The 15159-nt window shown below is 36.6% G+C and overlaps 1 protein-coding gene across 1 annotated transcript in view; it reads left to right on the top strand.

Annotated features, from left to right (window-relative positions):
- The window catches only part of HDAC2 (histone deacetylase 2), a 29861-nt gene extending 22494 nt beyond the window's left edge, over nucleotides 1–7367 (top strand). The window contains exons 9-14 of the mRNA XM_054722265.1: nucleotides 480–620; nucleotides 867–975; nucleotides 1570–1700; nucleotides 3260–3415; nucleotides 6050–6107; nucleotides 6992–7367. Coding sequence (XP_054578240.1) covers nucleotides 480–620; nucleotides 867–975; nucleotides 1570–1700; nucleotides 3260–3415; nucleotides 6050–6107; nucleotides 6992–7022 — 626 coding nt within the window. The 3' untranslated portion in view covers nucleotides 7023–7367. The remainder of the gene's footprint in view (nucleotides 1–479; nucleotides 621–866; nucleotides 976–1569; nucleotides 1701–3259; nucleotides 3416–6049; nucleotides 6108–6991) is intronic.
- The last annotated feature ends 7792 nt before the right edge of the window (nucleotides 7368–15159 follow it).

Raw genomic sequence — 15159 nt, 5'->3', positions numbered from 1 at the left:
ATAACCTACAGTTAAACTTCGTTGGATAGCCTTTCATTGTGCATAATGTTTCATTGTTACTTGATTTCTTTTCCCTTGAGTAAATACACATGAACAAAACATCTTCATATCACATAATATCTTCCTGTTTAATAAAAATGTTGTATTTATATCTTGATCTTAATATACTTGTATATTTGACTTTCTATCAGGGACACTTGCTAAACTACCCACTTATGTCTTAACTGTGTTTTGTATATTATTGTGAAAGGTGTTTTAATTAAAAAAAAAAAAAAAAAAAACACAGTTTTGTTTTGTTCTTTATTTTTTTATTTAAAAAATTTAAGACAAATATCATGAAATTTTTACATATTATTTGTTTTTAAAATATTTAGAAATGCCATTTTGTTTTTTTTTTTAAATTTTGTTATCTTTTTTAAATTTTATTTTTCAAACTGTAACAATGCAGACTTATTGTTGCCCAAATCTCTTTGTCTTAGGTCATGCTAAATGTGTAGAAGTTGTAAAAACTTTCAATTTACCATTGCTGATGCTTGGGGGAGGTGGTTACACAATTCGTAACGTTGCTCGCTGTTGGACATATGAGACTGCAGTTGCCCTTGATTGTGAGATTCCTAATGGTAAGTATTTTTATTATATTTTTATTGGATGAGCTGTCAATATATAGAAATAGATGGGTGGGTGATTAGATTCCAAAACCATGTAAATAAAAGAGCAGTCAATTAATGAATTCAGCATTTAAATTTATATTCACTTTTAAACATTTTCTTTGGAAATATTTCTCAAGTTGAATCTGGAATTTTGTGTATGGATATGTGTGAAAACTAAGCTTTTAATATGTAATTTTATTTCATTGTTTTTAATAGAATTGCCATATAATGATTACTTTGAGTATTTTGGACCAGACTTCAAACTGCATATTAGTCCTTCAAATATGACAAACCAGAACACTCCAGAATATATGGAAAAGATAAAGTAAGACATCATTGGATTGTTTTTATAAATGTTTGATATAACTTCAGGAACCTTTAGAAGGCCAAGTGCAATAGGTCATTTTAGCTTTAGACATAAGATATTTCCTTTGTCTTTTTCAAAAGCATTTAAAATCTTAAGATTATTGATATCTTTAATTTTTAAATATAATGGCAAATATGTGGGCTTCATAGCTCAAAAATATTTAATTTTCTGTTAGGTTTTATTTTGCAAAACTGTTAAGTTTATACTCTTGGCTTTACATGAAAGTGAAGTAAAATGTATTTTCATAGACATAGTACATAGGCCTGGGTTTGTGTTCTCTAGATCTGTAACATTTGGCAAGTTAATTTGCCTTTGTGCTTATATTTTCTTACCAATGAAATACGGGGATGAAATAGTACTTACATTGTAAATTTTGAAGATTAAATGGGTTCATAATATGTAAAGTATTGGTGCTCAATGAATTTGTTATTTTAACTCAGAGGTTTAAGTTAAATAAAAGATGAAGTTTTTTGCTTAATGTGTTTCATCAACATTTAAAAGGAACTTGAAAGAGAATGAATTGTGTCTAATAGCTTTGCGTGTATAATTTAGACAGCGTTTATTTGAAAATTTACGCATGTTGCCTCATGCACCTGGTGTCCAAATGCAAGCTATTCCAGAAGATGCTGTTCATGAAGACAGTGGAGATGAAGATGGAGAAGACCCAGACAAGAGAATTTCTAGTAAGATAATGCTTTGATGTGTATTCTGTTACATTTTCCTGATTTATTAAAAAAGCACTACAGACTGAAGGTTTTAGTAGCTCAAGAACACAATGGGTCATGTTTCATTAGCACACTATTATTTTTGTCTCTCTTCCATTTTTAATCTTAAATAGTTTAACTTCTATATGTCTCAGAGACTGCTTTGAGTGTCAGTGATTTCAATTTATGACTACTAGAGGCTTGGTGCACGAAATTTGTGCATGGGTGGGGTCCCTAGGCCTGGCCGGCATTCAGGTCCTATCGGGGCCCTCTTGCCCAGTCCCAGTCGGGGCTGGCCAGGGACTGAGGGTCTGCCGGCTTCCAAACGGGGGAGGGGAGGGACCGCAGGAGATTGGCTGGCCATGGGAGATTGTCTGTGGGAGCACACTGACCACCAGGGTGCAGCTCCTGCATTGAGCATCTGCCTCTTGGTGGTCAGTGCACATCATAGCAACTGGCCAACCAGTCCTTCCGGTCGTTCAGTCATAACAGTCGCTTAGGCTTTTATATATATAGAAGATGTGCAGGGGTGGGCAAAAAGTAGGTTTACTATTGAATATGCAAAAGAGTATTCTTATTTTGTTTGTTTATATATATATTATTTTATTGTTTAAGGTGTGTTACCTTTTTTTACCCCCATTGACCTCCTGGCCTCCCCACCCCTGCACTTGCCCTCTCCCCCTCCCCCCACCAGTGTCTTGTGTCTATTGGTTGTGCTTATATGCATGCATACAAGTCCTTCGGTTGATCTCTTACCTCCCTGCCCCGAACCCTCCCCTGCCTTCCCACTGTAGTTTGACAGTCTGTTCAAAGCTTCTTTGCTTCTATCTATTCGTTCAACAGTTTATAATGTTCTTTATATTCCACAAATCAGTGAGATCATGTGGTATTTATCTTTCACTGACTGGCTTATTTCACTTAGCATAATGCTCTCCAGTTCCATCCATGTTAATTGTATTATTTTCCACGTGAACAACTGTAAACATACTTTTGCCCACCCCTGTATATGACCAGAAGTTTCTACAAACTATCGACTTACGTATACATAGGAATAAATTGGAAAATAAATTATTTAAATTAGAGTGAGTTGAATGACCTGAAGCACTTCTCTTTGATTCTACAGTCTCATCCACTTAATATGATTTTCAGTTGTATAACCTAATGGTATGCTGTTGGTATAGACATTGATGTATTTGGTATTGATGATTTTTATTTTATTTGCTTTTCCTCTCAGCCCAGAAATAAAAGGTTATTGCTTTTTAAATAATGACATCATCCTCACCTCCTATTAAAACATATTTTTTTCTTCCAAATTTTTGAGATTTCCCAAATGTTTTTCATATTTCTTCCTAGATCAAAGCTAAATTTTTAGTATTTAGCAAACCATGCATTAAGTTCTAACCTTAAAATTATTATTTCTTATCCTATACTTTTAAATGTAGTGACTGGTTAATACGTTTGTACAAAGTACGCTGTGACAGTGAAAAAAACCTATGACTACTTTTATCAAAACTTTGTTTTTAATTTTTATATATTAGTTCGAGCATCAGACAAACGGATAGCTTGTGATGAAGAATTCTCAGATTCAGAGGATGAAGGAGAAGGAGGTCGTAGAAATGTGGCTGATCATAAGAAAGGAGCAAAGAAAGCTAGAATTGAGGAAGACAAGAAGGAAACAGAAGACAAAAAAGCTGGTGAGATTTATTGTTTTGGTAAATGTGTTTTAAAATTGTAACTTTTTAGCCAGCCGCATGGCTCAGTGGTTGAGTGTCAACCTGTGAGCCAGGAGGTCATAGTTTGATTCCTGGTCAGGCACATGCCTGGGTTGTGGGCTCGATCCCCAGTGTGGAGCATGCAGGAGGCAGCCAATCAGTGATTCTCTCTCATCATTGATCTATCTCTCTCTCTCTCCCTCTTCCTTCCTCTCTGAAATCAATAAAAAATATATTTTTAAAAATAATAATAAAATTGTAACTTTAAAAGTAAGCGGCAGTGCAATTTTTATGAGATCCTGGAGTCATTTACACAAATATTGGAGGTAGGGGGTGCTAGGTAGATGACCTTTCTACCCATGTAAGTGGTGCTTAGCTCTTAACTATCTTTTATTTAAAGCACTCTAAATGTTATTAGTCACATTTGCTTTTATAATATAGGAAGCCTTAATACCTTCTCTTAGTTGACATGGACTTAACATAGGGAACATTGCACTATGGTATAGATTGGGTAAGAGGAAAGACAAAGTGGTTATAGATCCCTTTATAGGCTGTTAGCTAGCAAAGCTGAAATTTAAAATAATTTTTAACTCCCTAAAGTTCATTTGCTGGAAATGAAACACAAGAAGTTACATTATCCTTAGACCAGTTGGATCATTTTGGAACAGCTCAGAGAATAATAGACTTTTTCAGAAAATGTTTGAAGAAAACAAAAACTGGGGAAAGATGGGAAGGGACTGAGGAGCTGGCTTGGGGAGGAGATACTACTTTGCCCTGTCAGCTTCTCTATTGAGAAAATAGATGCTTTGGAGTATTGAATTTGCTACAAGAATGTTATCTTTTATCTGAGTTCCTAGAGCACTTATACATACCTCAGTCATTTTATTTAACACATCATAATTTAGTACCTCATTACAGGATTTTACATAATTCCCCTGCTAGATTGAGCTGCTTATGACCAGGGGAACGAATTATCTTAAATATCTGTATTTTTCAGCAGTTGGTGCATTTCCTGAATGGATACCTGATACCCCTATACAAGTAATGGTGATGGGCATGAGTTTTAGCTGGCCTGTTAATTTTTGACTCTGTACCATGTGGAAAACTGACTTAGATACTGGTCCAGCATCCTTATCTTATATCTATCACATTGAAGTTTTGCTAGTAAGCTAGCTCTTGGGTTTTTTTCTTTTTCAGTAGAGTTAGGAATTCATAGCACATCTTGGCACATCTAGTTCTGTTCTTTTATGGATTTACTCCTCTATAGGCTACTGTTCTCTACCATTTTATAATTTTAACTTTCCAGTGTATTGCAGTGGTACAGTGATGGTTCATTCTGCTCTTCTGTACTGATTGACATCCAGAAATTAGAGTTATGATTGAAGTGAGGAGGACTTAAACTTTAGCTGTAGGATTTTTTTTTTTTTTTTTTCTGATTAGTTCTTGTCTGTCCTGTTTTTGGTGTTTATTCTCATTTTCAGACCTTTTTTTCTTCCAAATGGGAGAGTGGGTACACTAGGGTGTTTGTCTTTCATTGCTGTTAGCTAAAAATGAGAGTACCTTTTGATTTGGCTTAATGGCCTGCTAGTAGATTAATCTCATAGTTTTTACCTCCTCTGTACTTAACGTTGCTGATATTAATTGAAAAAATTTTTAAACTTTTTTAAAGATTCTTAAAGGGCCTTGCAGTTGTTAAAATCCCTCGCCCTACAGCCCTAACCGTTTTGGCTCAGTGGATAGAGCTTCAGGCTTCGGAATGATAGGTCCCGGGTTCTATTCCAATCAAGGGCATGTACCTTGGTTGAGGGCTTGATCTCCAGTGAGGGGTGTACAGGAGGCACATAATCAGTGTTTCTAATTATCCCTCTCCCTTCCTCTCTGTAAAAAATCAGTAAAAATATATATTTTTAAAAAATCTCTCACCCTGCAGATGAAATATTACCATAGAAAACTGAGGACTAAAAACTAATGGTATAAACAATAGGATTTAGCCTCTGCTTTGTCTTTGGGCTCCTCTTCTCTAATTCTCGCCCCTTTTGACAATATTCCAGATACTGGTCTTTCATTTTTTCTTGCCAACCTGCTATTTCCTTCTTTTCTCAAAGTTCTATTAAGTTTGCCCTCTGTTCAAAATACTTCCTCCTTTTCACCCAAAGCTATTCTTACGGAAACTTTCAAATGGAACTTCTTCCTGTTACCTTTTCTGATATGGAACTTCTTTATGTTACCTTTCCAGTGCTATGCTCATGTCTCTTGGCTTAATTTCTTCACAGCACATATTCCAACTGTAATACTGTGATCCCACAGAAACAAAACTTCCAGAAGGACAAGGACTGTGCTGTTACATGGATACTGTGAATCTCTATGTCATTTAGCACAGAACCTAACACAAAGCTTATTCAGTTACTGAATTAGTAAATAGTAATATACAGGGTGTCCCCCAAAAAAATGTATACACACTTTGAAAACTTATTCATTTCATTGGGTTAAATCTGAAAAGAAAGAAACATCAATTGGGACACCCTGTGTATATATGACAGCTTTTTAAGTAAAGTATACTTTAAAGTGTTTTATATTTCAAAATAGGTGTTAATCTCTTCTAATTTTTGTTTATAGATGTTAAGGAAGAAGATAAATCCAAGGATAATAGTGGTGAAAAAACAGATACCAAAGGGTAAATTATATTTCTTAACTAGTAATTTTTATATGCTATATAAACAATAAACACATTTACTTGGGTATGTATTCTTTTGAGAAGTACTGAACTGAGCCTGAGAACATCAGTAAGTTGTGTGAGATGCTCTGAATTTTATCTGTGTTGGCTCATAAGACAACATATGCCATCTTAACCATCATTTATGTCATCTGCTTAGCTGCTCATCTGTCATTGATGTAGTTTGCCTTAAAAAGGTCACAAAGACCAGTACTAATTAATATTGTAACTGAATCAATTTGTATTCTTTTATGTAATTTACTAGAATCCTGATGCACGAAATTCATGCAAGAGTAGGCCTTCCTTCCCCCGGTGCCGGCACTAGCTTCCCTCTGGCACCCGGGACCAGGGCTTCCCTCCAGCCACACCAGCAGGCACCGGGACCTGGGCTTCCCTCGCAGCCCCGGCTTTGTCTAATTAGCATATTATTCTTTCATTATTAAAGATTATTATAGATGACACCTTTTTTGCTATAAATTTTTATATGGGCACTAATGGTGTTTCATGTGCTTGTTTCTATATATGTGATCTTTTTACTATTGTGAGATGGGTAAATTTAAGAAACAAGTTTTTTAAAAAAACATAATGGAGATTTTTATTATCAGAAAGCTTCTTTAAATGCTTGGCCACATGTAATTTTGTGCTAGCCTTTACAGGATAACTTGGAAAAGCTTATAAGATCACTAGAAAGATTAAGGCAGTCAGTACTCCAAAAACACGGAGGTCATTATTATCAGCTTACGTGTTACTTGGCATGAGCGTACAGGACCTGACCGATAGATAGGTGAGTGTATTTAAACTGAGACTGTGCCATTGTTAATCTTTCATGTTGCCTCTTTTAACAGAGCCAAATCAGAACAGCTCAGCAACCCTTGAATTTGAAAGTCTCCAATTTCAGAAAACATTAAAAAGTAAGAAAATATTGGCAAGAAAAGTGTTTTCTTTTTGAAGACTTCTGGCTTCATTTTATACTACTTTGGCATGGACTGTATTTATTTTCAAAATGGCCTTTTCTTTGGTTTGTTTTTGTTATTGGCAAGTTTTAGTGTGAGTTTCTAATTATGAAGCAAAATTTCTTTTCTCCACCATGCTTTATGTGATAGTATTTAAAATTGATGTGAGTTATTATGTCAAAAACTGATCTATTAAAGAAGTAATTGGCCTTTCTGAGCTGATTTTTCCATCTTTTGTAATTATCTTTATTAAAAAATTTTACTTGGATTGTCTTTTGTCTATTTATTATAACAAATTCTTTTTCATAGGAGAATGATATAACCATTTTTTTTGGAATTAGACACATCAGCCCAAGCCGGTTTGATGTGATAGAGCATTGGCCTACGGACTAAGGGTCGGGGTTCAGTTCTGGTCAAGGGCATGTACCTCAGTTGCAGATCCTCCCCAGCCCAGGCCCTGGTCGGGGCACGTGCAGGAGGCAAACAATCAATGTGTTTCTCTCACATGGATGTTTCTGGCTTTCCCTCTCTTGTAATCTATAAATCAATGGAAAAATGTCTTTGGGTGAGGATTAAAAAAAAAAAGGACTCATCAGAGTTAAAGATATTGATTACAATTTCAAAGACATCCACTTACTATTTCTTCAGGAAAGATATTTACAGTAGTGACTATTTTAATGCAATGGGAGTTCTACCATCTTGTCTTATATAGGTTGGCCAGTCAATATTGGTGAAGATTGACATCTCATTATGGTCATTTATCTCAAATTAATAGTACAAGCTATACTATACAATTGAGATATAGGCATTATTTTTGAGCTGAATCAAAGATTCCCCAAAATTGGAAATGGAAATTCTGAATTGAAATAAGAAATCCATAGATAGAAGGAACCTGTAACTTACATATAGACTCTGCCAATCCCCACTATATAACAAGTAAATAAGGAATTATGTGGTTGTGTTTGATCAGGACCTTCCTATATTTACAGTGTTAATCTAAAACCTGCTATTTTGACAAAACTTGTGTGTTTACTGAATCTACATGGCATCCAGGTTCCACTGTTACACCCAGGTTTCCAAACGAAGGAAATTCTTTAAAAAGTAATTTATCTTTTAACTTGTTGACTGTGTACCCATTTTAAGGTTTTGGGTATGCAACTGAACATAATGGGAAAATGCCTGCACTCACAGCTTACATTTAGTGGTAGAAAACAGACGAATGAGGTAATTTTTTGTAAGGTGTACAAAGGAGAAAACATTTTGGGAACTTGCCAAAATTAGTGAAATCTCTCTTTGGCCAAGTCCAAATTGATTCTTTTGAGAGAAAAATAACAGAATGCCAGAAGACAGATCAGTCAAATGTTTCTCTAAAAGCTATGTGTTTGACAGATATTTTAGGCATTCACAAAAGCTTCTGGAGTTTTGTAATGAACAACCAACCATTCACCCACCTGGATTTAACATGTTACACTTTGGGCATGTTTGCTTTAAGTTCTTTAAATTATACAGAAGGAGTTGAAGTATTCTTTATGCACTTTGCTATTTAATACCCCTCCCACTCGAAGTAACCAGTATTCTGGAACTTGTGCATATCTTACCATGTTTTCCTCTTGTTGCATATCTGTCAGCATGCTAACCTTTATGGCATTAGAATTATGGTACACAGTCCTTCCTTAAGGAGATATGTGTTTGTGAAACATGGTGTCATATGTGCACATCTGTAACTTGCTGTACATTTTATATTGTGATCTCCCCTGTGTTGAACAAGTATCGTTGATTAATGTTCCATTATAAGGAACCTCCTTGGGCACATCAAGTTCTGTTCTGTTTACAAATAGGAGCATTTATATAAAAACTAAAGCCTCATGAGTCTGAAATGAGCAAATTTAGCCAGGTGAGTTGTTAACATGGATAATACACAGAAGCCAACAACATAACCAGAAGATAACTTGGAAGAACAAAAAACACCCTTTACAATAGCAATAACAATTTCCAGAAATACGTATAAAACGATGGTGCTGGTATATAATGAGATAAATGTAGCAGTGGATGTAATACCCCTAGCACACTTGGAAATTAACGCTGGATAAAAGTATTTCATATTGGCGAAGGAAAAAAGATTATTCCTTAAGTGATGGGATAATGGGTAGCCAAATGGGGGGAGGGGAGGATGACTTACACCAGAAATAGATTAATTGGAAAGGGAAAATAAAACGTTAAATACTAGGAACTGAGGCCTTCCTAGGTATGATGGCAAACCCAAACTAAAATAGATTTGATTAAAATTCTGTAGGCAAACAAACTTTGTTAAGAAAAATCAAATGGTGAGTATATAGGACTGCCAACTTCTCACAATTCAAACGTTCAATAAAGATTATAAAGAGGTGGGGTTTTTTATTTGTTTAGCATAAAAGATGTGAACAGTTAATACGAATAGTTCTTAAATATGAAAAGATCTTTAACCTTAGCAAATTAAGAGCCGTGAAGATACTTTTAATTTTTTAACCTACTTTTTAAAACTTATGTTATAAATGTTAAGAGTTTGAAGAAATTGTCAATTTAGTAGGGTACGTAAGTCAGTATAACCCCTTGAGCTTAATTTGATATTCTATATCAAAGTTACAAATAATTGATTCAAAATTTCATTTTGGAAAATTCAACATACTTCACTTGCAAAGTGAGTTTCAGAATTAATGCAACGTTGAAAATAAAAGACTAAAACAACTTAATGTTCAATAAAGGATAGATGAATATTTATAAAAGATTACAGGCCTAAGTATGAGGATTACATACTATAATATATGAAAATAACTTCACTATATATCAAGTGGGAAAAAAAAGATGTGGGACATGACATACTACCTTTTGTGTGAAGAAAAAAAATCCGTTCTATAAATAACACCTAGGAAAGATGATCATGAATCTGGTACCATCAGAGCATTGGCTACTTTCACGAGGATTTGCATGCTGGACCATGTGAATATACAAAAGTTAATAAAAAATGGAAGCACACACTTTCTGTTCAGAAGGATAGAAATTTTACACAACCTTACAGCTTTCTTGTCTCAAATTAGGTCTTGAGATGACTTGCAGATATATATTCAGGTCAGTGTTACTGGTACAGCAGTGACAGTATACTTTCTTACAAGAAGGAAGACTTGCCATGTGGCTAAAAGTCCCAATACCAAAGATAAGATTGTATAAATCATCCGAAAGAATTTTGCTCCAGTCAGGGTAAAGTAGCTATCAACTGTTGCTGTCATTTATTTCTTTATTGTCTGAAGTTTTACATACCATATTTTCTGGGGTATAAGACGACTTTTTAACCCAGGAAAATCTTATACGCCCAGTCGTCTTATACGCCAGAAAATATGGTATGTCTCCCTTTTTCCCGATTGACCATCCCCTTCCCCAACCATTCCCACCACCCCAGTGTCTGTGTCCATTGGTTATGCTAATATGCCTGTCATTTCATTTTAACAAATGACACTTTAAGATCTCAACTCAGGGGTGGAGGGTACTCCTTTTTTAATAAAGACATTCTGTGTTGTCCTTAATTTTTCTTCATGGCATGGGTTAATGCTGGTTATATCTAACTAGTCTTAGCCAAAGTTACTAGCATTCTGTCACTAGGAGATTCTTTGAAGTTCTTGCATTGAAATAATTTACCTGTATCTTCTGGTTTTATGGCCTCAGTGGAAATGCTACTGGAGCTTCTCTGGTATCTGGGATTCTTGACATTTCTTATTTATATTGTGATACAAATGAGATGGGTTTTTGAGGTTTTAAATAAAAGCTTTTCTTTGTATGCTATCACAAGTTTTAATGGCTTAATACCTTTTCTTCACCATAATCTTGTGCAAGGTACTAACTTCTCTGTGCCTCAGTTGCTTCTTATTTAAAACTAGAGGCCCAGTGCACGGGTAGGGTCCCTAAGCCTGGCTGGCAATCAGGGCTGATCTGTGGGGCCCCTGCTGGCACCCACCTTGGCTGGCCTGGTGCCGCCAGCTCACCGGCCCCACCCCCCACTGCTGCTGCCAGTCGCCTCCTTCTGCAGGTAACTGGTAGGGTGATGGGGGGAGGAGCCCGCTGGCACCTGCCTTGGCTTGTCTGGGGCCTGCAGGCTGGGAGCAGCGTCTGTCCCCTGGTGGTCAGTGTGCAGAATAGCCACCAGTCTTCTGCTGGTCATTCTGCTGTTCTGTTGATTTGCATATTAGGCTTTTATTATATAGAATGAGGAAAAGGATAATAGTCCTTACCTCAAAGGATTGTTGTGAGGATTGAGTTAGTTAATGGTCAGTAAATGTTAGCAGCGGTTGTGGTGGTAGGTTCTAATATTAGGTAAAGGGAGGTAATGGGGCCAAAATGGTACAGGGGAGGAATTAAACCGTGAGGTGTTCTTTAGACATCAAATGGATTCATTTGAGCCTTTTGTTGCCTACTAATATCAAAGTACTAGGTCATGGTGGAGAGAGAAGCAATCATTTGAGAACTAATTTTAGCAAGGACACTAATAAGATTTGGCAAATTTAGGGGGATCTTGATGCCATTGCAATTTATTTGAAGATAATCTGTCAAGCAAAATGGTAGTGAATGGATTGTAGAAAAAACAAGTCTATTCTATTGTTATTGGCTATTTACATGAGTAGCAATGTTAATGTGAAGATCTAATGCTTAGAAGAGTTATAGTATTAGAAGCTGCTCAACAATTGCTGCATTTCTCCACTTTACCACAAGATGGCAGATATTCCATTGTTTAAATATTTTTCTATTATTCTTTTTTCCCCCTCAATTCACTTGGTGACTTAATGAGTTGAGTAACACATATAACAAGTTCTTTTGAATGCAATATTGGATTTAATACTACTTGAATTAAACTACAATTTGGAGTACTGATTTAGGTTTTTCTTTTTATTGATTTCAGATAGAGGATGGGAGAGGGAGAGATAGAAACATCAATGCTAATAATCAGTTGGCAGCCTCCTGCACATCCCCTACTAGGATCAGGGCTGAAACCCAGGCATGTGCCCTGACCTGGAATTGAACAGTGACCACCTGGTTCATAGGTTGATGCTCAACCCCAGAGCCACACTGGCAGGGCTTGGGTTTTTCTTTAAGTAGAACAATTATAACACTAATTTGTGAACTGTACATGCATAAAACACAGTAGTATACCTGGTAGTAAGTAGTTCTTGTGACTTTATAGTCAAAAGTGGAATGGAAATGAATATTAGAACCAGAATAATTTTCTACTTTGGCTGGGGGTGGAATAATATATACATAATAGAAAAGGAGAATTGACATTTATTTCTAGGAAAATAGCTTAGTATAGTGACGTTAATATTCAGGGGTGTTGGATTCTTGTTTCATAACTTCTGTTACTAAACTACCTAACCTCTTTGACCTTTTAAATTATAACACTTTACAGCATTGTAATAAATTAAATAGTATTAATAAATTCTATTCTGGTGGAATAAATTATGAGGGAGAGTAGATTACTTGATTGGATTCTGTTATTTTCTCTTGTTTAATAATTTAAGAATGTTTAAAAGTTGAGCAGATACGTATAGATTAATTATTTCTAAAATAAAATTAATAGAATTCTGAATAGGCACAATTTTTTGCCAGGCCCCTCTTGTGTTCAGTAGTATGTGTGTTTAGGAATGAGTTGAATGAAGTTATGAATTGAAATCTAAGACTCTAATCATTTTTGAGTTGTAAAGTTTTAGTCCATCAATAAATCAGAAGCTTCCAGCTTTTCTTATGTATTACCTAACTTTTTACCTGTTTTTGTCTCTTCAGAAACTAACATTTTAAGGGTGACCTCCAGTCACTTGCTGTGTACTTAATAGGCTGATGTACAGGTAAAAGTTTAATAAACAGGCAAGTATAGAAAGGCAGTTTCTAAGTTAAAAGAGAAAACATTATCAAAATGCTTCTGCTTAGCAAATACCAACACAAGATTATCATGTCTGGCAACCAATAAACTGATTTAAAGAGGCAAGATTTCTCTTTTGGCATTTAAAATTGCACGTAGGCTATGTCATTAGGTGAGAAAGGTACTTCAAAAATGTCCTTATTCTGCAGCCTAACAGGGTTTGAACTTGTGTTGCCTGTGACTAAATTCTAGGTGAGCTTGACATGCCTGAGGTCACACTTGACCTTCTCTGGTGGTAGAGAATAGCCTGCCAGGTGCAAGAGTCCTTAGTAGTTTAGAAGTTATATTCTGGCCCTAACTGGTTTGGCTCAGTGGATAGAGCGTCGGCCTGCGGACTGAGGCGTCCTGGGTTTGATTCTCATCAAGGGCATGTACCTTGTTTGCGGGCACATCCCCAGTGGTGGGTGTGCAGGAGGCAGCTGATCGATGTTTCTCGCTCTTCGATGTTTCTAACTCTCTGTCCCTCTCCCTTCCTCTCTGTAAAAAAATCAATAAAAAAAAATATTTAAAAAAAAGAAGAAGTTATACTCTGAATAGTTTACATGGGCTAAATGAGCTGGGTTTCTAATTCTCATTGGATCTACCTGAAGTAGACATACGCTAATTTCCAGAAAAAGATTTTCTCTGCAATCCAAAGTCCAAACTGTTATTAGGGATCATCCTCCCTATCAATCAAATGCAAATAAAACTTCTTGTGCTGAATTACTTTTACAAGTATTCAGACACATTTATTTGTGTAGTTTCACGTTTACAGGTAACAGGCTTCGGTCCAGTTTCTGTGCTGTTCCCTTCTGATGGTGAATGCCATCTTGAAATCTGTTTGAAACCCAAATTAAGGTCTGATATATCTTTAAGTAAATGGCAATACACTGGGCTTTCTTAATTTAACGACTCTTCTGCCAACCTATTTCTAGAGTTACGATGGTGTGGGATAAATCTGATTGTCCATATTCTGCACCCTGGGCCCTAATAGTTAGGTAAGGTAAGTGGCCCCTTCTTAAACCTGTCTGTGCTGCTTAAGTGACCCCAAAACACCATCACCACTTAGAGAAGCCAAAGATAAGAGCAGTGCACTGGAGGTCATAAATATGAAGCTAGCCCAGCCTTCACATTATAGCTTTGCTTTGGCCAAGTCATTTAAACCTCTGCCTCAGTTCACTAATCTGTAAAACTCATTAGGTAACAGCTGGCAAATAACCATGCTTTTCCACTCTTACCTGGGGTAGATATCACAACTTGATCGTTGCTTTCTGGCCTAAAAATCCTCAACGCAGATTACCACCACGATTAATCGCAGCTGGCATTGGAGACAAAATGCTGTTGCTGCCCCTGTGCTGCAGGATCTTTCCAGTCCAAAACCAAGTGTGCCTTTTTGTCTTCATGCATAACAGGTATGCGATATATTTCTTGGTTGTAAATTTGATATATTCATTAGAAATTCTCTTTCAATGTCAATCTTTCCTCATATCTAAACATTACCCAGAGAGATTCATTTTTAAACTTAAATCAGTTCAAAAATTGCTATTGCAATAATAGAAAGGTTACAGAGACCAGAGTTTCCCTGTGTCAGAGTCCAATTAAGAGAGAGAAACCACACTAATGGAGCATGAAAGGTTTAATATAATCACTTATTATAACGGGATTGGAGTAATGAGGTGTTGCCTAGTAAAAAATAGAATGCTAGAGGGGGGAGGAAGGAGAGAGAGCGCGCGCAGGTGCGACCCCTAGGGCTGAGAGAGACCCCAAAGAACCACCCCCACCCAAGACTGAAATCCAGACTCTGGACAGGGCGCATTGATGGCTCCCTGGATGGCAGAGAGGTCACTGGGGTATCGCCTGGGTAGACCTTGCCAGAAATCTTCCTCTAAGGTGCTAGGGAATGCTAGTCACGGAAAAGTGTCTGTGGGAGGAATTCTGCTATGAAGCTGCGTGAGCAGGGGTGGGAAACGCTGCTGGTGCCGCTGACCCTCGTGCTCTATAAGGGCCAAGTGCTGGAGATCTGACTGGTGATGTAGGTCAGCCGCTGGAGAAGCTGCAAGGACCTGCAGAGATCACACCGGAACCAGAGAAGAGAAGCCCCTGCCTCCTCCAGCACCTTCTCCTGACAGAGCTTAGTATCACG

This window comes from Eptesicus fuscus, chromosome 10, assembly GCF_027574615.1.
Source record: "Eptesicus fuscus isolate TK198812 chromosome 10, DD_ASM_mEF_20220401, whole genome shotgun sequence".
Taxonomy (NCBI): Eukaryota; Metazoa; Chordata; class Mammalia; order Chiroptera; family Vespertilionidae; genus Eptesicus; species Eptesicus fuscus.
Note: the sequence above shows the minus strand (reverse complement) of the source record. Positions and strands in the feature narration are given on the sequence as shown.